General features: G+C 68.5%; 1 protein-coding gene across 2 annotated transcripts in view; it reads left to right on the forward strand.

Moving 5' to 3' along the window:
• Nucleotides 1-24,475, forward strand: part of PKD1 (polycystin 1, transient receptor potential channel interacting) — a 41,181-nt gene that overhangs the window by 5,174 nt on the left and 11,532 nt on the right. The window contains exons 2-23 of one of the 2 annotated variants that reach the window (XM_045992781.1): nt 8,353-8,424; nt 8,518-8,589; nt 8,843-9,012; nt 9,188-9,859; nt 9,982-10,165; nt 11,295-11,515; nt 11,901-12,016; nt 12,386-12,512; nt 13,032-13,279; nt 13,681-14,436; nt 15,195-15,326; nt 15,500-15,675; nt 15,826-15,959; nt 16,456-20,072; nt 20,226-20,375; nt 21,377-21,520; nt 21,631-21,910; nt 21,993-22,206; nt 22,284-22,467; nt 22,803-22,955; nt 23,551-23,695; nt 23,785-24,405. In XM_045992781.1, coding sequence (XP_045848737.1) covers nt 8,353-8,424; nt 8,518-8,589; nt 8,843-9,012; nt 9,188-9,859; nt 9,982-10,165; nt 11,295-11,515; nt 11,901-12,016; nt 12,386-12,512; nt 13,032-13,279; nt 13,681-14,436; nt 15,195-15,326; nt 15,500-15,675; nt 15,826-15,959; nt 16,456-20,072; nt 20,226-20,375; nt 21,377-21,520; nt 21,631-21,910; nt 21,993-22,206; nt 22,284-22,467; nt 22,803-22,955; nt 23,551-23,695; nt 23,785-24,405 — 8,588 coding nt within the window. The remainder of the gene's footprint in view (nt 1-8,352; nt 8,425-8,517; nt 8,590-8,842; nt 9,013-9,187; nt 9,860-9,981; nt 10,166-11,294; nt 11,516-11,900; nt 12,017-12,385; nt 12,513-13,031; nt 13,280-13,680; nt 14,437-15,194; nt 15,327-15,499; nt 15,676-15,825; nt 15,960-16,455; nt 20,073-20,225; nt 20,376-21,376; nt 21,521-21,630; nt 21,911-21,992; nt 22,207-22,283; nt 22,468-22,802; nt 22,956-23,550; nt 23,696-23,784; nt 24,406-24,475) is intronic. The other variant, XM_045992782.1, reaches the window with a different exon arrangement.

A 24,475-nucleotide genomic window follows, 5' to 3' on the forward strand; every position in this document is an offset into this window, starting at 1 on the left:
GTACTCGTCGCCCGACCTCGAGAACTCACCAGAAACTGGCGAGTTGTCCGCTTCACAGTTGGGAACTCTATACCATGTGAGGCGGCTCCGAATGGAAGACCAGATCTCTGGACATGGCCATGGGTGTGCGCCCCACTCCCCGCCACTGGGTCGTCCCCTCTGTCCGTGCTTGCCATGCGCTGGGCTCCTCGCAAAGCCTGTTGTGTCCTTTCTGTCACGGTATGTTGCACGGTGCTGTGGGCTCAGAAGCACTCTTGGTCCCATTTTATAGACCAGGAAACTGATGCTCCCCGAGGTTGTCACTTCCTGGGGTCACACAGCTGGGGGTTGTGGCAGAGACACATGGCACACCCCCGGGGCTGCACACGGGCCTGGCCCCTGCGGCTGGCGGTGGGGGGCTCCCCGGTGGGACTGAGTGGGACCGGCTGGGCTCTGGGCCCCGGCCTTGGCTGCTGGCTCAACGCTTCCCCGCAACTCCGTCCTCAGGTGTCCCTCTGCTCTCTGTGCTACGGCCCTTCCCACGGACTTCCTGTCTGGTTCTGGGAGGGAGGCATGGGGACCCCGGAGTTGGGATTGTGCCCCTGGATCAGACCTGGTTCATATCCCAGCTCCTCCATTTCCTGCATGACCTTGGCCGTGTCACTCAGCCTTCCCGAGCTTCGGTCCCCTCACTCGCCAGGTGGGCATCGTAAGTGGAGGCCCTTTCTGGGGTTGTGGGCGTGTCCGCGGGGCTCAGTGCTGGGGCCACGGTAGCTGTAACCCTTGCCAGAGCCCCTCGGCTCCATTCTGTCCACACCCTCAGAGCCCATTACCTTGTCCCCAAGCACTGGCCACCAGGAGATGGGTCCTTGCCACCTGCCCTGCTGACGGGTGCACGGAGAGGACCCCTGAGCACGTGTGCCAGTCATTGCGTCGCTCAGACCACATGCCAGATAGTGGGGCCCGGGGGGGCCAGGGAGGCCCGAGGTCCACGAGCCTCGCTGCCCCCTCTGCTCTGACCTCAGCGTCTTCAGCACACGGCCGTGCCGCTGCTGAGAGTCGGAACCCTGGCACGTTCCTCTGGTGTTTGGGTCTCAGTTTATGCAGTCGTGTTTCTGACGCGTTCAGGTGTGCATTTGGGGCACAGTGAAGCTTTGATGTGTGACTAGAATGCGTCGCTTCCCGTGTTCACCTTGTTCTGGGAGCTGGGGGGACCACAACGGCCGCTTGGTGCCCGACCTTGGCCCGACCGCTGGCCTCTGCTGCCACATGCCCGGCACACCCTGGCGACCTCACTGTGGTGTCAGTGAGACTGTTTCCCTCTCCCAGGGCCCGAGACCAGGGCATCTCCCGTAGGGGCCTCCTTCTCCTCTCTTGGTTGCTCTGCCCTTGGCCCTGGGCGACTTGTCCCTGGCCATCGTCTTCTGACAGCTGGCCGGGTGTCCCTGGAGGACTGGCTCCCGCCCCCACAGGCTGCCCACGGGACGGGGGAGGGCTTCTGTGGCCACCTGTGCTCCCCTGCGGCCCTTGGGAGACCCTGGCTCTTGAGCAAGACCCGGGCTGAGGCTTGGTTTCAAGCGAGGAATCCATTTTGGATGGAGATGCACATTTTCCTTTCCGGAACACTCTGCAGCGGCCAGCGCCAGCAGCAGGAACCCAGACGGGCCCAGCCCGTGGAACACTCTGGAATGAAAACATCCCATTTGTCCTGTTGCCGTCTGGGGTGGCGGCGGCCGTCTGGCCCTGGGAGCCGGGTGCCTGTGCCTCTCCGGCCGGCCGAGGCAGGGCCGTGTCCACGGGGTGGGCCGCGGAGGCGCTGGCCGAGCGTGCTTGCAGTCTTGCTGCTGAACAGAACGCAGCTGGAAAATGCAGCTCACGTCCTTTTTTCCCGGAACACCTCGTTCTTTGTGGCTTGGCAGCCGTCTCTGCCAAGGGGCCCAGTGGTGCCCAGCCGCCCGTGCCAGGGAAGGGGCTGCGTTTGTGGCCAAGGTGGGCAGGGCTCGTTCTTTCCCCGAGGTGCCTGTGGGCCCAGGCCTGGCCAAGTGTGGTGTCCCTGCCTTTAGCTGCCCCCTGTGCCCTGAAGGATGCTCTGGGGCCACCCTGGGAAGGGCTTCGTTTGCTTCTGGCGGAAGCAGAGAGCGAGGCCAGTGCTCAGGGCAAGGCTGACAGCACCGTTGGCCTCAGCGTCCAGGGCCTGCGAACCGCTCTGCAGCCCTGGGCCAGCTGGTTTGTGCCACGGGCCATGCCCAGCAGCTGAGGGGGCGATGGGATGGCTAGCCACGCTGGGCTGGAAAGCCTGAGGCCACGTGCCAGCTCCCCAGCCAGGATGGGGAAGAGCACAGCCTTTCTCCGTCAGTCTCCTGATTCTGGGGACGCATGGTGGGCCGAGCAGGGCCGCCTCCCCGAGCCTCAGCATTCCCAGCTGTGGAATGGGCTAGTCACTCCTTGCCTGGCTGATTGTGACAGGTCTGAGCGCAGCTCCAGAGCACGGGTGCTGGATCTGGAGGGAGGCTGGGCACCCTTCGGTCTGGTCCTTTGCCTCCCCTTACCGTGAAGTGGGGCCCAAATCCCCAGAACCTCTCCTGGGGGGGCCCGCACCTTGTCTCGTTAAGGCTGCGAAGGTGGCTGCTCGGAGCACATTGGTCTGTCCAGGTGTGGAGGGCTCCCCCCCACCCTCGGGCCCTCCCTGCAGGTCTGAGCTCCCCTCCCTGTCCTAGCCTGCCGCCGCAGGGGCTCCCTAGGTGGGAAGCCGCGGCACACGGGCTCTGTAGGCCCGTCCTGGTGAGACTTCAGTCGTGGGAGGGCAGGACTCGGGTGCCGGGGGCCCCATAGAACGCTGTGAGGTTGGGATCTTCCCAGGCAGGCCTCTCCCCCTCACTTTGGGGGCTGAGACAGCCCCTCGCTGCCGCCCTGGGGCTGGCGGGCCCCTCCCTGGAGAGCCTGCCTCTGCCCCCTCCCCGGCTGGCCCAGTCCGCATGTTTGTCTGCAAATCTGCTCCTTCCTAAACTTGAATTCATTAATTTACACATCATCATTTCCGGCCCTGGAAGCCAGCCTTGCTCACCATAAATAGACGGAACGAAAACAGAATGAGGTTATTACACTCCTCCAACTGTCCTGGTGCTCCCGGCGGCCTGGCCCCCTCCATCCCCCAGCCTCCCCCCCAGACGCAGCGTCGCCAGCCCTGGGTCCCAGGGGTGGGGGGCAGGGCCAGCACCGCGCTATAGCCACTCCCCTTTGGGCCAGGCCTGGCTCCTGAGGGGACGTGTCCGGGGGGTCCTCCCTGCTGGGCTCAGGGGAACCTGGCAGCGCCTCAGGGAGAGGACCGGCCAGCCAGGGCCGTGATTCCTGGTGATGGAGGGAGGAGAACGGAGCCCTGGGCCTCGGGAGGGGAGCGGGATACCTTCTGTCCCGCCAGCGCGGCTGTCCTGTCCTCCCAGAGGAGGGAGGAGGCAGCTGCTGGCTTGGGAGGAGTGGGTTACATAACCTCGGCCGCGGCCCCTCCACAGTCCGTTCCCCCCAAGCCCTGTTTCCAGTGCGGCGGCCAGCGCAGGGGTGGGGGTGACGGGCTGGGGCCTGGCACTCGCCCCCGCCGCTGACCACATGTGTCTGGAATGTGCAGATGTTTCCTTGGGGGCTCCGGCTGCCCCCCAGACCCCGCCCAGCATCTGGACTGGGGAACGGGCACACGGGCCACTCCTCTCCTTGCACTGGAGGAAACTGAGGCCGCTCAGGGCTGCAGGGCAGCGTCGCAGTTTCCCTGGGGCCTCTGGTGCCTCAGCTCCAGAAGGGCAGACTGCTCTAGCAGCCACCCCGGCTCGGGCACGCTCCAGACCTGCTCGTGACCACCCCTCCTCGGCTTCTACCTTCATGTGCCCTGACCCGTTCCCGTCTCCTGGGCGCAGCCCCTTCTCCCCTCCTCCCGCGGGGGCCCTGATGTGAGCAGGGCTGGGACACAGGTGCTGAGCCATGTGCGGGCGGGGCACGGGGAGCTGCCGTTGCTCGCCATGGGGGCCCTTGAGCACCTTCTGCCGAGCACCTCCAGCTTGCGGTGGGGGCAAGGACCCTCGCCTGAGCTCCTGCCTGCAGCAGGAAAGAGCATCCCCAGATGTCCAGGAGCTGCTCTTGGGCGCCTGTACTCCCGGGGAGGCTGGTGTCCCCCCTCATGACAGTGTCTGGTCTGGAAGGCAGGGCGAACACGGGCATAGCCTGGGCTCCCCAGTGGACTGCTGGTCCCTGTGGGGGAGGAGAAGGAAGGCCAGCCTCTCAGTCTGGTCCCTGGGGCCTGGGGCGGTGACACGTGTCTTACGCTTTCATGGGTGTGTGCCTGTTACCTGGTCATGTGTGGGTCCCCAGGTCACCCACCTCCTCCCTAAGCTGGCCTGACCCCTCCGGCCTTGGTCTTGGGATCTGTGGAGTTGACTTGAGTGGGCCTTGGAGGGGCTGGGGAGCATCTAGCTGGCCCGGAGTGTGGGCCCTGCTTGGCCCAGGACCTCTCAGGGTGCTGTCCAGCCAGGCTGCTGGCCCTTCTCCCGGTAGGGGCCGGCCGCTGCTTGGCCAGCCCTGCTACTTTCTTCCTTCGGGGTCTCCCTGGGCCTGCTGTGTCTCCCTTGCAGTTGTGGGACCTGGGGAACCCTGGTATGGGGGCAGGGCTGGCCCAAGGCCTCCTTGGCCTTCCACCAGCATGCCGATGGCAAAACTAATGTGGACAAGGGGCTGTGGGACGGAGCGAGGACCCCACCAGTGGTCTCTTCCCATGTCCCCATCCCGGTGACCCCCACAGCTCCCCCCCAGTGTCCCCTCTGCCAGTGTGCACCATTAGCCACCCCCTGCCCCACACAGCTGCTCCCACACCCTGGGGCTGAGCAGGATCCTGGGGGAGCTGATGTTTCCTGTGCCTCAGGGGCCAGGCCGGCCCAGGTGAGTGCTGGGGGCAAGGGGCTCGGCTGGGACCTGGAGCGCAGGGAGCGCAGTGGCTAGTGCGTGGACTGCGTGTGATGACTGATGGTGGGGCCTTTGGCGTGAGGGTGAGGGGAGCCTCGATGGGGCCGCGGGGCCAGGCAGGGCTGGGTGGAGGACTTGGCCGAGGGCGGCTCAGAGCCACAGGCCAGTGAGGGTCAGCCGTGTCCCGACGGGCCAGGGTGGGTGCTGGCTGCGTGGCCTGGACGCTGAGCTTGGCCTGCCCCTCCCCCCCCCGCTGCCGGGCGTCTCAGGCGCCACCAGCAGTCCTCAGAGCTGCCAGTCATGAGGACTTTGCAGAGAACAGGATGTGCAGGACACTTGAGGGGTTTTCCTTTTTCTTTCCTCTTCTGCTTGAGGCCCGGACTGGGAAGCTGCCCCGGGAGCCCCTGGTGGGTCTCGCCCGTGCTCACCCTCCTGTCCTGCCACCCCCGGCCCCGTCTCTTGGACGCTCTCCCTGTGGCTTCCTGCGCCCTGCAGCCCACTGCTTTCCTCAGAGGCGTGGACACCAGGAGGTTCCTCCTGCCACGGCCACTCCACGCCAGAGCATCGTGGTTGACCGTGCGTGGGAGTCCGGCCGCCTCTCACTCGTCTCCCGGCCTGGCCTGCCCCCCCCCCACCCCAGGAGCGGCTGCGGGCGGGCCGTGGTGAGCCTGAGTACCCGGAGGAAGGCCTGGCCCGCCAGGCAGAAGGCACCCCTCCCCCGCCACGTGTGAGGAGGGACAGGGCAGTCTAGGCTCCACGGTGGGGGGCGCAGGTGACCTTGCCAGCGGGTCCTGTCCCCATGTCCCCTGGCCCCCAAAGGCCTCTCCAGCCCTGGTGTTCCTGGAGCCCCAGTTCTGGGTGGAGACAGACCTGGGCGCATAGCCACACGCACGCACGCTGTCTCTCCATGCCCGCCCTCCTCCAGATGGGAAGCCCGAGCTCGGTGAGCCCAGCGCCGCGTCAGGCCACCGAGCTGGGACAGGGCAGGGCATTGGCCCGAGCCCATGTCAGGGGCAGTGCCTCTTCTTGAGGAGGCCTCGCTGCCCCAGCCTCCTCTTCGATGGGCCTCCCGTTCCCCTCTGAGGCCCCCACTGGGCCCCCTGGGGCAGCCTGTCCATCCATTCCTGCACACCCCACTTATCGTACTCAGGGGCCCCGTGAGTGTGGAAAACTCAGGGGACTCGCCTGCTCGCGAGCCTGGAGCTGTCACGGCGCACCCCTTTCTGGCACTTTCTTTAGATCTAGGTTGAACAGTTGCGGGGGAGGGGCTGGTTTTGTGCCTGGATTTCTCTTGGTCTGTGTGCTGAGGGGGCTGCCCCCGCCGGCTGCTGGATGGGCTCCGGGCGCCCGTCTCTCCCCACAGGGGAGGGGAGGAGCGTCTGTGGCATCCTGGTCCTGGCACTGGGGGGGCTGCTCCAGGTGGAAACCCCGGGCCCCGGCCCCACCTGGTCCCCACGGGAGTTCCTGCCCTGCCCGCCTCACCTCCCAGGGGGATGGGAGCCCCACTGGGCCTGGCTCCCCACTTGGGTCACAGGACCCAGACCAGGATGGTGGAGTGGCCCCGCGGCAGTCCTGTTCGCAGCCCCCCGCCTTTCGTGGTGTCCACGTGACCCCGTGTGGCCTGGGGGTCATTTCCGGAGCCTGGTTCTAGACGTGGTCCGTGGCATCAGGAGCTGGGCCGGGGGTGTGGCTCCGGGCAGCCCAGCCTGCAAAGCACCGGGGCCCCCTCCTCCCATGTCTGCAGGGGCCTGCGTGCACCTCAGCTTTCCCAGCAGGACCTGTTTCCACACCAGCGCGCTCTAAGGTCCTGCCGTATCGGGAGCTGGGGCATCCCCGAGGGTGGCTGTTGGGAGCTGGACACCCCCAGGCTGCCTCAGGAGCCTTAATAGGAACGGCTGCGGCAGCCAGGTGCCCAGGGACAGGGCGCCCGGGCCAGGCTGTGGTGGGGCAGGGCGGGATCCGAGTGTAGGACGAGCTGGGCTGGCAGGAGCGGGAAGCGTTGGGCCGGGAGGAGGCGTGGGCAGACCTCGGCCTCTGCACGACTCGGTGGTCATGGGGCCGGGCTAGGGCCCGGGAGAGGCATTCTGGGGACACCCGAGGGCAAGCATGGCACCTGCGAGGGCAGAGGCTCTGCGGGTGAGCCCCAGGCCTCCTCAGTCACGGGGGCCCTGGGAGGGAGCAGGTGAGGAGGGCGCAGTGAAGCAGGTGACCGGCGGCGTCCCCAGGTCGGGGGGGGGGGGGATGGGTAGGTGCGATCGTGGTCTCTGCCTCCCAGCCGGGAAGGACAATGCGTGGTTGGCCGCAGAGCGTGTCGTTGGAAGGGCTTCGACCCTCCTGGCCGGGGGGTGTCGCCAGCTCCAAGGGTGGTGGTTCTGAACCGTTCACGGTTTGGGGGTGAGAGTGTTTTGGGGCCACTGCTGTTGGGGTGTGTCTCCTCGCCTCTGTGACCTCGGTGAGTCTTGGGTGAACGATGCGTCCTGGGCTGGTTTTCCTGGCCGGGCCGGGTTCCTCACCGTCCGGGAGCCGTGCGTGTGTAGAGTGGACCCCGCGTGGACGCGGCCAGCGCTGCCCGGCCCGCAGTCTGGCTTCGCTGGCGGCGCTCTGCGCGGAGGTTGCACCTCTTGTGTGCGTGGCCTACTTCCTGGTCTGCCCATGCTCGACGCTGCGACCCGCGGGGGCGCCCTCCTGTGTTCTCGGTCAGGGTGGCTCCGCAGGACTGTCCCCTGTGGCTTTGGGCTTTGTCCCACTCCCTGGTCCCAGCTGGTGTTGAAGCTCCTGGGGCTCACGGAGGGCCGCCTCGCGCCCGGCCCGCCATGGCCTGGCGCTAGCGTGCCCAGGCCGTCTCTGGAGGGTCCGGCCCAACTTGGGGCAGCGGGACCCGGCGCCCGCCTCACAGTTCAGCCGGCCTCCGCGACTCGGCCAGGCCATGCTTCTTGTTGAACCTGTGTGTTGCCTTGTAGACCGCGCCGGTGTTTGTCCTGGGGTCCTGTCAACCCTGGTGTTTGCTGTGGCCTGTCACCGTAGCTCTGAGAGGAGGTGGTCCCCTGGGGCCCCTCCCTGCTTACCTGGTCCTTGTGCCACACTGTGTCTCGGGGGCATTCTGAGACCCCCCCTTCCCCACGCTAGCCACAGCAAGGCCCCTGGCCCTGGAGACCCTTGGGCTGCCCTGTGTGTTCCAGACTCCACGTGGCACGTGGGTGGGGGACTGGAACTGTTGGGGGGCCTCGTGCTGGGCAGAGAAGGGGCGTAGGGCAGGGCGTGGACGGAGTCCTGCGGGCTCCCAGCCCTCTCATAGTCCAGTCATTGGGATCCTCTGTCCTGGCCTCAAGTAGGGAGTTGGAGGGCACAGGGAGCCTCTGGGGGTGGCCCCGGGTCCCCTTTGTGCCTGTCTGGGGCTCCGGCACTGACGGTGACCACTTTGCTCCACAGAGATGTCTCCCACAACCTGCTCCGGGCACTGGACGTCGGGCTCCTGGCAAACCTGTCTGCTCTGACAGAGCTGTGAGTGGCCGGAGTGGGGGCGGCGGCCGCCTGTCCCCGCTGCATTTCCGGGGGCTCCTTTCCAACCTTGCTGAATCCTCCCTTTTCTTCCAGGGACATAAGTAACAACAAGATTTCCACTTTAGAAGAAGGAGTATTTGCTAATTTATTTAATTTAACTGAGATGTAAGTTGTTTCTGGCGTCAGAGGTGCCCTCCCTGCCTTCCTGACCCGGCCTCCGTGCCCATTCCCATCTGAGAGCAGGCGCTGGGGGCCCCATGCTTGCCTGCTGGAGCTCGTCTGGGACCATGGGGCGGCGGCATGCTGCGCTGGGGAGGGCGCCCCTGGCCCCTGCTCCCTGGGTTGAGGCCAGCAGCGACCCTTCCTCCCGGCCCCCGCCCTGCCCTCTGCTGAGCGCCCGGCCCGGCCCGCCCTGCAGAAACCTGAGCGGAAACCCCCTGGAGTGCGACTGCGGTCTGGCCTGGCTGCCTCGCTGGGCGGAGGAGCAGCGGGTTCGCGTGCTTCGGCCGGAGGCGGCCACGTGTGCCGGGCCCAGCCCCGTCGCTGGCCTGCCCCTCCTCGGCGTCCCCTTGTCAGATGGCGGCTGCGGTGAGTGTGGCTGGAGCGGGCCGGCTGGGGCCTTTCCCACTGGGCAGGTCCCCGTAGGTGCTCCCGGGCCAGCAGCTGGCTGGGGGGGGGGGGGCAGGAGGTAGGCACGCGGGGGGGGGGGCACGCGGGTCGCAGGGAGCGGGCGTGCGGGGACCAGCCTGTGTGCTCCGTGCAGGTGAGGACTACATCGCCTGCCTCCCTGACAACAGCTCGGGCGCCGTGCTGCTGGCGGCCTTCTCGGCTGCCCACGAGGGCCCGCTCACACCTGAGGCCTGCGGGGCCTTCTGTTTTGCGGCTGGCCAGAGCCTCGGGGCCCTCTCAGACCAGGGCTGGTGCCTGTGCGGGGCGGCCCGGCCCCCCAACACCTCGTCGGCCTGCCTGCCCTTCTGCTCCCGCGCACCGTCGGCCCTCGCCCCTGCCTGCCGGGGCCCCGCTGTCCTGCAGGACACCTTCCCTGCCTCCCCAGGGGCTGCCCTGCTGGGGCCTCAGGGACCCCTGGCTTCTGGCCAGCCGGCAGCCTTCCGCGTCACCGCCTCCCTGCCCGTCCGCTCCACACGCTGGGACTTCGGCGACGGCTCCCCCGGGGTGGACCTGGCCGGTGCGGCCGCCACTCACCGCTACGTGCTGCCGGGACGCTACCACGTGACGGTGGTGCTGGCCCTGGGGGCCGGCTCGGCCCAGCTGGAGGCCGAGGTGCGGGTGGAGGCGGTTCCCACAGCCCTGGAGCTCTCGTGTCTGGCCTCGGTGCGCAGCGGTGAGACCCTCCAGCTCGGCGTCCGGAACCGTGGTGGCTCAGACCTCCGGGCCACGTACAGCATCGTGGCTGTGGACGAGGAGCCGGCCCGGGGTGGGTGCCCTGGGCCTGGGCCTGGGCCGTCCCTCCCCTTGCTCACCCCCGGGAGCTGGAGTGGGGGCGCAGGGCTGGTTGGGCACATGCTGACGCCCCTTCTCTGCCCGCTGGCCCCCCAGTGGTGCATCCACTCTGCCCTCCAGACAGCGTGATCTTCCCCGACAACGGGCACTGTTACCGCCTGGGGGCTGAGAAGGCCGCCTGGCTGCAGGCACAGGGGCAGTGCCGGGCCTGGGCCGGGGCCGCCCTGGCCATGGTGGACAGTCCTGCCGTCCAGCGCTTCCTGGTCTCCCAGGTCACCAGGTACCTGCCCCCCCCCCCCCGAGAGGCTGTCAGGTGGGGGTCCCCGCAGCGCTGCGGCGGGGCTGGAGGAGAGGTGGGGGTGGCCAGAGGCCCGAGTCCAGCGGCTGGCCCGATGGCGGCCGAGGCGCCCCGTCTTGCTCGGCTGACACCATCAGCTCTTGGGACAAAGCTGTGGGTGTGGGGGATGCGTGCAGGTCCTGCGGCCTCCACCCCTGCTGTCCCCGCTGATCCCTTCCTGGCAGGGGTAGGGCCGGTTCTGTTGTGACCACGGAGGCTGCCCTTGGCCCCCCAGACCGTGAGGAAAGGTGCTTCCTTGTCACTGCCCCCCCCCGCCCCCGGCGGTTTGTGCCCGTTTCTCCCCGAGGCTCTGGGAGGGGCCAACCGGACTGTGGCTCATACCCTGGATGTTCTTGGTGTCCAGAAGGGGAAACCGAGGCCCAGAATGGTCAAGGTCCCTGGCAGTAGCCGGGCCCCAGTGCCTGGCTCTGACCCTGGCACCTCACTCCTCTCCCGCAGTTCTCCACGTGTCTGTCAGCCCTCCTTCCAGAAGGGTCTTCGTCCCTCGGCAGGGCTGGGGGAGCAGCCTGGGGGGGGCTGAGATGCAGGGGTTTTGCTCCCCAAATGCTACACTTAGAGCTGCCTTTTTTTTTTTAAATATATTTTTTTACCCATTTGAGGCGTGGGGGGGAGAGAGAAAGGGCAGGGGGAGAGGGAGAAGCAGACCCTCTGCTGAGCTCAGGGCCCAGCGCAGACCTTGATCTCACAACCCTGAGATCATGACCCGAGCGGAAGCCGAGAGTCGGCCACTCATCCGACTGCGGCCCCCGGGGGCCTCCCCGCCCGGAGACTGCTCACAGAGGACACCGCTCTCGCCCGGACTGAGGCCTCCTTCCGGGAGCACTCCCCTGGGCCCTGGGCTCCACAGGCATGGGTGTGAGTGGACACGGCCGTGGCCTTGCTTGCCAGGTCATGTCTCTGAGCCTCAGTTTCCCCATCTAGAGATGGGGAGGGGGGCAAGGCCTGCCTGAGGGGCTGCAACGAGGAGCCGGCTCCTGGAGAGAGGACCGCTGGAAGGGTGCCTGTCTTCGGGGAGACCCTGGGCACCACTCTCCGCTCCGCCTGCCTGCAGGAACCTGGATGTGTGGATCGGCTTCTCCGCTGTGGAGGGGGAAGAGGCAGACTCTGCCGCGCAGGGCGAGGCCTTCAACCTGGAGAGCTGCCAGAACTGGCTGCCCGGGGAGCCGCACCCCGCCACCGCCGAGCGCTGCGTGCGGCTGGGGCCCGCGGGGCGGTGCAACACGGACCTGTGCTCGGCGCCCCACAGCTATGTCTGCGAGCTGCGGCCTGGAGGTGCGCCGGGGCCCCCGGGGGCTTCGGGTCACCCTCTGCCCTCAACCAGGACCGACCCTCCCTGGCCATCCTGGGGAGCTCCTTCATGGGCTGTCCCTGACCCCCCCCCCCCCCCCCCACCGCACAGGGGCTTCTGGCCGCCCCGGGGGCTCCTCCTGTCGCCCTAGGACAGTCACATCCTTCAGGCTCATTGCTCAGCTGCTCAGTGTCCATCAGGTGTGGCCGAGCACCTGTGGTCCTGAGCGGAGCAGCTCCCAACAAGACCGAGCTGGGGGGCAGCTGGGAGGCCCCTGCCAAGGGGCTCGGTCCCAGGTCTGGCCCCGCCTTGGGCCCCTGACGCTGCCTTCCTGGGCCCGAGACCTCACCGCACGCTTGCCGCTCCCAGGGCCTGTGTGGGACGCGGAGACCTTCCTCGTGGGGGCGCCCAGTGGGGACCTGCAAGGCCCCTTGAGCCCCCTGGCAGAGCGGGAGGCCCTCTCGGCGCCCCAGGAGCTCGTCGAGGTAGGCGGAGCCCCGGACCCTCCAGGACAGGTGCTGTGTCCCTTTAAGGTGCTGTCTCTGGGCCTTAATGACGTCCCGTGTGCCCGGTAGAGACCGTGCCCCCACCCCCCGCCGCGCGGAGAGCAGCAGCGCCCCCTCCCCGTGTCTGAGAGCCCCGAGTGCCCCTGAGCCTTTTCCGCACAGAACGAGGGGGCCGTACGGGTGCTCAGCGACGGTCTTGAGCTGAGTTTTCTTCCCGAGTGACTGTCTTCCTTGGTGTGAAGCCCCGTGTGGTGGCTCCTTCCCCTCGGAGCCGGCCTGGATGGGGTCTGGGGTCTGTGGTCTTGGGGTCGGGGTCTGTGGAGCTGAGCAGCGCCTCCCGTCCCCCAGATGATGGTGTTCCCCAGCCTGGGCCTGAGCAGGGACGCCTTCCTCACGGTGGCCGAGCTGGGCACCCAGGAGCTCCGCCGGCCCGTCCAGCTCCGGGTGCAGCTGCTGCGGCCCACGGCAGAAGCAGGTGGGGCTCTGTCCGGGGGCGGGTGGTGGCTGTCGCGCAGTCACAGGCCCTGGTCCCTCGCCCGCTGGACGGGTATCCAGCCTTGAGGTGGGCAGGGTGGTGTCCACAGAGACACGGACTCAGGCTCGGGACCCGCAGGATAGCCTGTGTGGGGCAGGCCTGGGTCCGTTTTCCAGCCCAGGGCCAGGAGGGGTAGACGGGTGATTTGGGGGCCCGGGTTGCTGCCTGGCAAGACCTTCCGTCAAGGGGCGCCTGGGTGGCTCAGTGGGTTGAGCCTCTGCCTTCGGCTTGGGTCATGATCCTGGAGTCCTGGGATTGAGCCCCGCATCGGGCTCTCTGCTCAGCGGGGAGCCTGCTTCCTCACCCCCCACCCCCTGCCTCTCTGCCTACTTGTGATCTCTGTCAAATAAATAAATAAAATCTTTTTAAAAAAAAAAAAAAAACCTGCCATCGTGGGGTTGTCCCTGACCATGGCCGAACAGCAGGCCGGGGCCCCAACACCCCTCTTTCTCCTTGCAGTGGCCCCTGGAAGCAGCAGGGAGCCTGAGAGCAGGTCCCCGGAGAGCCAGACTGAGTCTGTCCCTGCGTGCGCCCCGGAAGGACACTGGTGCCCCCGAGCTGGTCTCCACCTCCCACTGGATGACCCCTGCCGCCCCCGGGCCTGTGCCAATGGGTCCACGTCAGGGCCGGGACTCCCTGGGGCCTCCTATGTGCTCTGGAGAGAGTTCCTGTTCTCTGTGCCGGCGGGGCCGCCCGCCCAGTACTCGGTGAGTGTCACCAGCCTGGGTACATGGACAGATGGCGCACTCTCCCACTCCCCGGCCCCGCGCTGGTTCTGTCCTTGTCTTTGTCCTGGCAGGACAAACTACCAGCTCCGGCCTTTCCGCTTGTTCTGACTGCTGTGTCCCTCCGAGGCCCCACCCCTGTCCAGGAAGGGCCCGCTCACGCCTGCGTCCCTGCCCTATGCCCTGCGCATGTCCCCGTCCCAGCGCCTGTCCCATCGCCTGTCCCATCTGTCTCTGCCATGAGTGCTTGGGGGGCCCCGTAGGTCCTGCCCACCTGCCCACCTGCTGGAGCCCCTGATTCGGTGCCCCGGGTAGCACCCCTTACCCCGGCCAGTGGCGGTCCGTTGTGAAGACCCAACACCGCCTGCGTCTCTTTCCTTCAGGTCGCTTTCCACGGCCAGGACAGCCCCCTGCTCCCCGGAGACCTCATCGCCTTACAACATGATGCCGGACCCGGCGCTCTTCTGAGCTGCTCGGCCGCCCCGGGCGCCCCCGGAGCCGAGGCCCCGTACTTCTCCAGCACTGCTGCGGCCTGGCTGTCCCACCTGCCCGCGCAGCTGGAGGCAGCCGCGGCCGGCCGGGTCTGTGCCCTGCGGCTCCTGGCCACCACGGAGCGCCTCACCCTCCTGCTGGGGCCGCAGCCCAACGCGGGGCTGCGGCAGCCCGGGCGCTACGAGGTGCGGGCCACCGTGGGCAACAGCGTGTCCATGCACAACCTGTCCTGCAGCTTCGACGTGCTGTCCCCGGTGGCAGGGCTGCGGCTGGCCTACCCCACGCCGCACGACGGCCGCCTCTACGTGCCCACCGACAGCTCCGCCCTGGTGCTCCGGGTGGACGCCGGCGCCAGCGCCACGGCCACAGCCCGCTGGCCTGGGGGCAACGTCAGCGCGCCCTTCGAGGCCGCCTGCCCGGCCGCGGTGGCGGCCCTGCTGCCCGGCTGCGCTCTCGAGGCCAACAGCACCCTGTTCGCCGTGCTGGAGCTGCCCGGGCTCCGCGAGGGCGAGCACACGGTCGAGGTCGTGGTGGAGAACGGCGCCAGCCAGGCCAGCCTCAGCCTGCGTGTGACGGCCGAGGAGCCCATCTGCGGCCTGCGCGCCACTCCCAGCCCCGAAGCCCGCGTGCTGCAGGGCGTCCTGGTGGTACGTAGCCCCCCACCCGCACCCCGACGCGGGCCGTGTGAGGGGAGCGGCTCCTCCCTGGGGAGGAGGGAGCTTGGCCTCGGCGCGGTGGACTCTGTGGCCGCCTTGGGGCAGGCTCTGTGAGGGGCTCCTCAGACCGTTGCTAGTTCCGCAGTCTGCGGGGCGCTCCCCGAAACGGCCGCTCCCACGACGCCCCGCTGTGCCCGTGCCCACCTCCAGCCTGAGTGTGCCCTCGAGGCCCCTGCGTGTTCCCCCCAGGCTGCGGGAGTCCTTCCTGAGCGGGAGGCGCTGGGGCTACCCTGTCGCCGTCCCTGTCCCGGTGGTGCCCCCACAGCAGGCAGCTGCCCCACGGGGCCACGAGAAGGGCCATTTCCGACCCCTGGCCCTCCTCCGGCCCCGTGCTGCTGCCCCCCTGCTCACGCCCGCTCCTCCGTGGCCTGGGGTCAGCCTCCAGGGCCCCTTGATGGTTACTTGCTGCCGCAGGCGGCCTGAGCAGGAGCCTGGGGACGGGCTGTGTGGGGATTCGGAGATGGTGGGCTCTTGCCATCCTTGGTACGGGGTCCCTGTCCAGATAGTGGGAGAGTGGTCAGAGCGCGGTCTGCCCAGGGTCGGCCCCTCCAGCCGCCCCCTCCCCTGTGGTGTCTTGAAGTCGCCTGGGAAACCCCACCGGGAGGCGCATCCAGGTGGGGGGAACCTGGGTTAGGGCCCAGCTGGCCACCAAAGCCCTGGGGCTGGCCGACGCTGTGCCCTCCCCGCAGCGGTACAGCCCCGCGGTGGACGCCGGCTCGGACGCGGTCTTCCGCTGGACCATCGACGACAAGCAGTCCTTGACCTTCCACAACGTGGTCTTCAACGTCATCTACCAGAGCGCCGCCGTCTTCAAGCTCTCGGTGGGTGGGGGGCACCGGCGGGGGTGGGGGCGGGCCAGGCCGTGCAGTGCTCACCTTTGCCTCCCGAGGACCCCTCGGCTCCCTGCGGGTGAGTGCGGGGCGGGGGGGCTCTGTCTGCTGCCCGGCGGCCCCCGTCCCACCGCGGCAGCCCACGCGCGCCCCTGTCTCTGCAGCTGACGGCCTCCAACCACGTGAGCAACGTCACCGTGAGCTACAACGTCACCGTGGGGCGCATGCACCGGATGAGGGGCCTCCGGGTGTCTGCGGTGCCGTCCGTGCTGCCCCCCAACGCCACGCTGGCCGCGGCCGCCCACGTGCTGGTGGACTCGGCGGTGGAGGTGGCCTTCCTGTGAGTGTGCCTGGCCTGGTGGGCGGCAGGGAGGGCCGCTCCTGGGGGTGCTGGTGCTGGGCTCTCCCTGCCTCCCCCTCCTTACCTGCCCAGAGGGGCCGCGGGCGCACCCACCGCAGCCTGCTCATGGCTTGCCTGCTGCCGTGGCAGGTGGACCTTCGGGGATGGGGACCAGGTGATCGGCCAGTTCCGGCCTCCGTACGATGAGTCCGTCCAGGTCCCAGACCCCACGGTGGCCCAGGTGCTGGTGGAGCACAACGCCACGCACGCCTATGCCGTCCCAGGTGAGGGCTGGGCCACTGGCCTGCTGGGGACACCCCCCTCCGCCGAGTCTGGGCTGATGACCTGGGGTCCACGGTAGGGAGAAGGAGGGGTGTCTGGGGGGAAGGGTGGACTGGGCCTCTGAGCCCCATGATTCAAGTCTCCTGGCCAGAAACGGGACCTCTCTTGGCCCCTGCTCGACCCTTTTCTGGGGACGAAGGGGTGACGTTTTATTCTGAATGACTGGAAGCCGCGTTCTCGGAATAGAGTGGAGCTCGGCGCCCCTCCCCCTCTGCCTCCGCTGGGGTCGGGGCTGCCTGGGACGGATCTGCCCCGTGTCTCGCCTGTGTTGCTGGTACCCTGCGCGTGCCTCGCGGGCACCCCCAGCGCAGGAACCCAGGGTGTTCTCCCTCTGCGTTTGGCCCCGGGGCCCTGTTCTGTCGTCCCGAGGGGCCCCAGTGTGCAGCAACACGCAGGCGGTGGCGGTGGCCCCGGTCCTTACTCGGGCCTGTCCCCCAGGTGAGTACAACCTGACCCTGCTGGTGTCCAACGCCTTCGAGAACCTGACGCAGCAAGTGCCTGTGAGTGTGCGAGCCGCCTTACCGGCCCTGGCCGTGGCCGTGGGAAGCCATGTCCCAGTGGCCGGCCAGCCTGTCACCTTCTCCCCACACCCCCTGCCCTGGCCTGGGGGCGTCCTGTACACGTGGGACTTCGGGGATGGCTCCCCGGCTGTGACGCAGCCCCAGCCGGAGGTCAACCACACGTACGCCTCCAGGGGCGTGTACCACGTCCGTCTAGAGGTCAACAACACGGTGAGCAGCGTGGCGGCGGGCCTCAGCCTCCGCGTCTTCGAGGAGCTCCGGGGACTGCGTGTGAGCCTGAACCCGGCGGTGGAGCAGGGCGCACCTGTGACGGTCAGTGCCTCGCTGCAGTCAGGGGACAACGTCACATGGACTTTCGACATGGGGGACGGCACGGTGCTCACGGGCCCCGAGTCCACAGTGGAGCACGTGTACCTCCGCGCCCAGAACTGCACAGTGACCGTGGGCGTGTCCAGCCCCGCAGGCCGCCTGGCCCTGAGCCGGCCCGTGCACGTCTTCGTCCTGGAGGTGCTGCGGATCGAGCCCGCGGCCTGCATCCCCGCACAGCCCCACGCCCGGTTCACGGCCCATGTCACCGGGGACCCTGCGCACTATGTCTTCGACTGGACGTTCGGGGACGGCTCTTCAAACACGACCGTCTTGGGGGACCCGACGGTGACACACAATTTCACGCGGAGCGGGACGTTCCCCTTGGCGCTGGTCCTGTCGAGCCGGGTGAACAAGGCCCATTACTTCAGCAGTGTGTGTGTGGAGCCCGAGGTGGGCAACGTGACGCTGTGGCCCGAGAGGCAGCTGGTGCGGCTTGGGGAGGAGGCCCGCCTGGTGGCTCAGGCTTGGCCCCCGTCCCTCTACCGCTACGCCTGGGACTTCGGCACCGAGGATGCGGCCCGTGTGGGTGGCCCCGAGGCCACGTTCACCTACACGGACTCTGGTTCCTACTCGGTGACGGTCGCCGTGTCCAACAACATCTCGGCGGCCAATGACTCTGCCCTCGTGGAGGTGCAGGAGCCGGTGGAGCTCTCGGGCATCCAGGTCAATGGGTCCGGCGTGCTGGAGCTGCTGCGGCCCTACCTGTTCTCGGCCATGGGCCGCGGCCGCCCCGCCACCTACCTGTGGGACCTGGGGGACGGCGTGCACCTCGAGGGCCCCACGGCCACCCACGCCTACAACAGCACGGGCCCCTTCACCGTCAGGGTGCACGCGTGGAACGAGGTGAGCCGCGGCGCGGCGTGCCTGAACGTCACGGTGCAGCAGCGCGTGCGGGGTCTGGGCGTCAATGCCAGCCGCACGGTGGTGCCCCTCAACGCCAGCGTGAGCTTCAGCACGTCCCTGGAGGCCGGCAGCGACGTGCGCTACTCCTGGGTGCTCTGCGACCGCTGCACGCCCATCCCCGGGGGCCCCACCATCTCCTACACCTTCCGCTCCGTGGGCACCTTCAACATCATCGTCACAGCCGAGAACGAGGTGGGCTCCGCGCAGGACAGCATCTTCGTCTACGTCCTGCGGCACATCGAGGGTCTGCAGGTGGCGGGGGGCGGCGGCGGCTGCTGCTTCCCCACCAACCGCACGCTGCGGCTGCAGGCCGCGGTCAGGGACGGCACCAACATCTCCTACAGCTGGGCTGCCCAGCGGGACGGCGGCCCCGTCCTGGCTGGCAGCGGCAAGACCTTCTCGCTCACCGTGCTCGAGGCCGGTGCCTACCACGTCCAGCTGCGGGCCACCAACATGCTGGGCAGCGCCTCGGCCAACCGCACCGTGGACTTCGTGGAGCCCGTGGGCGCCCTGGCTGCAGCCGCCTCCCCAAACCCCGCCGCGGTCAATGTCAGTGTCACCTTCTGCGCTGAGCTGGCTGGGGGCAGTGGCGTCATCTACACTTGGTTCCTGGAGGGAGAACCGGGCTGGGAGAGCCCGGAGCCATGCACCACCCACAACTTCCCCAGCCCCGGCCTGTACCTGGTCACGGTCACGGTGGAGAACCAGCTGGGCTCAGCCAATGCCACCCTTGAGGTGGCCGTGCAGGTGCCTGTCAGAGGCCTCAGCATCCGGGCCGGCGAGCCGGACCGCAGCTTTGTGGCAGCTGGCTCCTCTGTGCCCTTCTGGGGACAGCTGGACTCCGGCACCAACGTGAGCTGGTGCTGGATGGTTCCGGGCGGCAGCAGGCTCGGTCAGCACGTCACTGTGGTCTTCCGTGACGCTGGCCCCTTCTCCATACAGCTTAATGCCTCCAACGCAGTCAGCTGGGTCGTGGCCACCCATGAGCTCACGGTGGAGGAGCCCGTCTTGGGCCTGGTGCTGTGGGCCAGCAGCAAGGTGGCGGAGCCAGGGCAGCGGGTGCACTTCCAGGCCGTGCTGGCCGCCGGCTCCGCCGTGCGGTTCCTCGTGCAGGTCGGCGGGGCGGGCCCAGAGGCGCTGCCCGGGCCCCACTTCTCCCGCAGCTTCCCCCGGGCCGGAGACTACGTGGTGAGTGTGCAGGCAGAGAACCACGTGAGCCGGGCCCAGGTGCAGGTGCGCGTCTTGGTGCTGGAGGCCGTGGGGGGGCTGCAGGTGCCCGGCTGCTGCGAACCGGGCATCCCCACGGGCTCGGAGAGGAACTTCACCGCCCGCGTGCAGCGGGGGTCCCGCGTGGCCTACGCGTGGTACTTCTCCTTGCAAAAGGTCCAGGGGGACTCGCTGGTCATCCTGTCGGGCCGAGATGTCACCTACACGCCTGTGGCTGCGGGGCTGCTGGAGATCCACGTGCGCGCCTTCAACGAGCTGGGCGGGGTGAACCTGACGCTGGCCACGGAGGTGCAGGACCCCATCCAGCAGGTGGCGCTGCGCAGCGGCCGCTGCTTTACCAACCGCTCTGCCCGTTTCGAGGCCGCCACGAGCCCCAGCCCCCGGCGCGTGGCCTATCGCTGGGACTTCGGGGATGGGGCCCTGGTGGAGGACACGGAGGAGCCGTGGGCCGAGCACTCCTATCTGCGGCCTGGGGACTACCGCGTGGAGGTGAACGCCTCCAACCTGGTGAGCTTCTTCGTGGCGCAGGCCACGGTCACGGTCCACGTGCTGGCTTGCAGGGAGCCCGAGGTGGAGGTGGCCCTGCCCCCGCAGGTGCTGATGCGGCGCTCGCAGCGCAACTACTTGGAGGCCCACGTCGACCTGCGCGACTGTGTCACCTACCAGACCGAGTACCGCTGGCAGGTGTTCCGGGCCCCCAGCTGCCAGCGGCCTGCGCGCATGGCCCCCGTGGCCCTGCCCGGCGTGGACGTGAGCCGGCCCCAGCTGGTGGTGCCACGGCTGGCCCTGCCTGTGGGCCACTACTGCTTCGTGTTCATGGTGTCCTTCGGGGACACGCCGCTGGCACGGAGCATCCAAGCCAACGTGACGGTGGTGCCCGAGCGCTTGATGCCCATTGTTGAGGGCGGTTCGTACCGCGTGTGGTCAGACACTCAGGACCTGGTGCTGGACGGTAGCAAATCCTACGACCCCAACCTGGAGGACGGCGACCAGACCCCACTCAGCTTCCACTGGGCCTGCGTGGCCTCGACCCAGGTCAGGTGCCCTTGCAGGGCCTGGACGGTCCCCGCCCCTCAGTCGTTCTGCTCCTGAGCCCAGCCCGGGGAGGGGGTCGTCTGGCTGTGTCTTGGACCAGGTTCTGCTTTGAAGCCGTGCCGGGTCTCACGCCCCCCTCCCCTGTGGCTACAGAGTGAATCTGGTGGATGTGCCCTGACCTTCGGGCCCCGGGGGAGCAGCGTGGTCACCGTCCCTCGGGAGCGCCTGCAGGCCGGCGTGGAGTACACCTTCAACCTGACCGTGTGGAAGGCAGGGCGGAAGGAGGAGGCCACCAACCAGACGGTGGGTGCTGCTGGCCTGGTCCTCAGCCCAGCAAGACAGAGCCCCGGGCCCCATGGTGGACCCAGCTGCCCGGGGAGGCCTGAGCATACAGGGCCACCTGCCCCCAGGGAACACCGAACACTCTTGGAGGGTTTCCTGTGTTGTGGTGCTTAACAAAACATCCCGTTTCAATGCTGCGCTCCAGATCTCAGAGGGGCCCCAGGCACCATGAGGTCCCCTTCCCAGAGCATGGGTGTCCTCTTTTGTGCATGGGAGAGGTCTGATCTCACCCCTATGCGTGTGTGTACTCAATGCTCCCCTCCCCTGGGCCCTCCAGGTAGGTCAGGGCTGCAGAGCGGGCGATCCTGGGGCAGCCACTCAGGCTGCCTTTGGGGGAGGTGTGCTGATGGGAGCAGGCGTGCTGGGCTCTGCTGGGGCCCGGCACGGTGTTCTGCGTCCTCAGCAGCAGGGCTCTCCAGCTGGCCTGCCCCTAGGGGCTCTGGCAAGGTGGGAGCTTACAGCAGGGCCTCACCTGGACTGGCTGAGGCGGCCCGTCCCAGGGTAGCAGGGGCCTCGGGCCGGTCAGCATACATTTCCCCTCCCCACAGAGGCATTCGCCCGACCGTTCTCCTGTTCGTGGGTGAGCACCTGAGGGCCTCGCGTGTGCCAGGTGCATGCTGGGCCGTGGAGGCTACAGAAAATAAACCCAGTGCGGACTCTGTTCTGGGTGTCCACCACCATCCCCCAGACTGGGAGGCTCAAAGCCAGATGAAAGTACTGGGTGCCGCCTGAGCCCACGGTGCCCTGGGAAGCTGGACCTCAGGCTAGTGAGGAGCTGGCCGGGCCCAGCGGAGCCTTCCCAACTAGGAGAACAGCGGCAAGGCAGCGGCCAGAGGCTCAGCTCCCCCAGGAGCCGCCGCGCCCCTGTGGCCCCGACGTGCTGGGTGGACTCGGGTCTGGGCCCCAGGAGCAGAGGCACTGGCTCAGGTCATGGCTTCCCTGTGATCCCACCCTGTCCCCAGGTGTTGATTCGCAGGGGCCGGGTGCCCATCGTGTCCTTGGAGTGTGTGTCCTGCAAGGCGCAGGCGGTGTACGCAGTGAGCCGCAGCTCGTACGTGTATCTGGAGGGCCAGTGCGACAACTGCAGCGCGGGCTCCAAGCGAGGGGTGAGCCGAAGAGCCTGGAGGGAAGGGGCGAGGCCTCCGGGTGGGGCGGGGCCTCGGAGAGGGCGTGGCGCGGTCGCTCCGCCCCTCAGTCCCGGGTCTGCGCCCCGCAGCGCTGGGAGGCGCGCACCTTCAGCAACCAGACGCTGGTGCTGGACGAGACGACCACGTCGACCGGCAGCTCGGGCATGCGGCTGGTGGTGCGGCGCGGCGTGCTGCGGGACGGCGAGGGCTACACGTTCACCCTCACGGTGCTGGGCCGCTCGGGTGAGGAGGAGGGCTGCGCCTCCATCCGCCTCGCCGCCAACCGGCCCCCACGCGGGGGCTCCTGCCGCCTCTTCCCGCTGGACGCGGTGCGCGCCCTCACCACCAAGGTGCACTTCGAGTGCACAGGTGAGCACAGCTGCGGGTGGGAGGGGGAGGCGCTGCGGGTACGTGGGGCCCCGCCCTGCTCACACCGCGAGGGTCCCCGCAGGCTGGCAGGACGCGGAAGACGGGAGCGCGCCCCTGGTGTATGCCCTGTTGCTGCGGCGCTGTCGCCAGGGCCACTGCGAGGAGTTCTGCGTCTACAGGGGCAGCCTCCCCACCTACGGTGCCGTGCTGCCGCCTGGGTTCGCACCCCACTTCCAGGTGGGCCTGGCCGTGGTCGTGCAGGATCAGCTGGGCGCCGCTGTGGTCGCCCTCAACAGGTGAGCGGGCCCGGGAGGTGGGAGCAGGTGGGAGCGGGGACCGCCCCTTGTTCACCGGGGCGAACCTCTGCACACAGGTCTCTGGCCATCACCCTGCCAGAGCCTCCTGGCGACCTCCCAGGAGGCCCAGGCGACCTCATGACCTGGCTGCATGGCCTCACGGAGAGCATGCTGCCCCGGCTGCTGAGACAGGCTGACCCACAGCACGTCATCGAGTACTCGCTGGCCCTCATCACCGTGCTCAACGAGGCCAGCGCAGGGGTGAGGGCTCCCCTCTTCTTGTCTGTCCTCAGCGGGAGGGTGGGGCCGAGTCAGGCCCTACAGCTTTGCAAGTGATGAGTCCCTGGGCGCATTTCCTTGAAACAACCTGTTTTCTTCTCTCCCCACCTGTGGGCTCCCCCATGCTCACCTGGGGGTTCTCCTATCCCCGCGCCCAGCGCCTGTCAGAGGAGCCCTGGGAAAGCCCCCTTTTGCTCCCAAAGAAACGGGACTTGAGTTGTCCCCCAGTTCCGAGGTGGCCGAGCCGGCATGCGCCCGCCCTCGCTGCTGCTGGGGCCCGCGTTGCGCACTCGGCTCCCTGTGCTCGATACCCGCAGTCGGAGCACACCCTGGGCACGGCAGCAGAGCTGGACGCCCGGCGGCAGCTGCAAGCCCAGATCCGCAAGAATGTCACGGAGACCCTGGTCTCGCTGCGGGTCAACACCGTGGATGACATCCAGCAGATCGCGGCGGCGCTGGCCCAGTGCACGGTAGGGAGTGCGCGGGCCCCTCGGCAGCCCTCGTCCCGGCCACTGCCCCCCGTCCTCTGCCAGTCCTCAGCTATTCTAGTGTGAGGGGCACGGGGGTCTCTGCCCTCCGGGGGCTGTGTGGGGTGGCCCCGGGGCGTAAGGAGGCTCACTGTAGGGAGGACAGATGGAAGAGGCCATTCTTGGGCTGTCCTGTTCCAGCCGCGGCCCCCGCGGACCTGGCTTCTGCAGCCCTGAGAGCTACGCACTGGTGTCCAGGATTCGGAGACTGGACTCAGCAGGGCGGAGCTCAGTCTGATAGGGGCGGGGAGTTGCAGCCGAGAAGGGAGCAGAGAACCTTCCAAGGGAGGTGGGGGGCCCTGTGACACGTGACTCCCGTGGCTGTGACGGGAGACGCAGAGTGGTCTTCTGCTGGCCTCGTCCGTGGTGGGGAGAAGCCCCAGGAGAGCTCTCAGCAAGCAGGCGTGTGGGCAGAACCCACGTTCGGGGGTTTCCAGCCACAGCATGAAGGGGCTCCGGGGAAGGCCAGGGCCAGAGTGGGCGCCCTGTAGCGTGGCCGGCGTGATGGAGCTGAGCGGAGGGGCCGGCCTCGCTGCAGGTGTCCAGCGGGGAGCCGGTGTGTGGTTCCTGCCTCAAGCAGACACTGCACAAGCTCGAGGGCATGATGCGAATCCTGCAGGCGGAGACGGCCGCGGGCACCGGGACGCCCATGGGCATCGCCGACAGCATCCTCAACATCACAGGTGCGGGCCGGGCCGGGCTGCGCCGTGCTCCCCCCCCGCCGCCCTGCCTCTCCCCGCGAGCACCGACCCCCGCCTCTCCCGCCCCCCAGGCGACCTCATCCACCTGGCCAGCGCGGACGTGCAGGGCCCCCGACCGCCGGCGCTGGGCATGGAGCCGCCGGCGCACATGGTGGCATCCAGGGCATATCACCTGTCGTCGGCCCTCATGTGTATCGTCATGCGCTCCCGCGTCCTCGACGAGGAGCCTCTGACGCTGGCGGGCGAGGAGATCACAGCCCGCGGCAAGCGCTCGGACCCGCGGAGCCTCCTGTGCCAGGGCGACGCCTCGCTCCCCGGCTGCCCCTTCTCCATCCCCACGGCCTTCAGCGCAGCCCTGTCCAACCTCAGCGATGTGGTGCAGCTCATGTTCCTGGTCGACTCCAACCCCTTCCCCTTCGGCTACATCAGCAACTACACCGTCTCCACCAAGGTGGCCTCCATGGCCTTCCAGACGCAGGCCGGGGCCCACATCCCCATCGGGCAGCTGGCCTCGGAGCGCGCCATCACCGTGAAGGTGCCCAACAGCTCAGACCGGGCCGCCCGGGGCCCCCGCGCCCCTGCCGGCTCTGCGGTCGTCCCGCCCCGGGCCTCGGTCGGCGTCGTGGTCACCCCCGAGGAGAGCAACCCCGCCGCCGGGCTGCACGTGCAGCTCACCTACACGCCGCTCAGCGGTGCGTACTGGGGCCCTCGGGGCGGCGCCGCCTGCAGGCCTGCCCCAGCCTCTGGGGGCTCGGGGGAGGC

The sequence above is a fragment of the Meles meles genome, chromosome 21 (assembly GCF_922984935.1).
Source record: "Meles meles chromosome 21, mMelMel3.1 paternal haplotype, whole genome shotgun sequence".
Lineage (NCBI taxonomy): Eukaryota > Metazoa > Chordata > Mammalia > Carnivora > Mustelidae > Meles > Meles meles.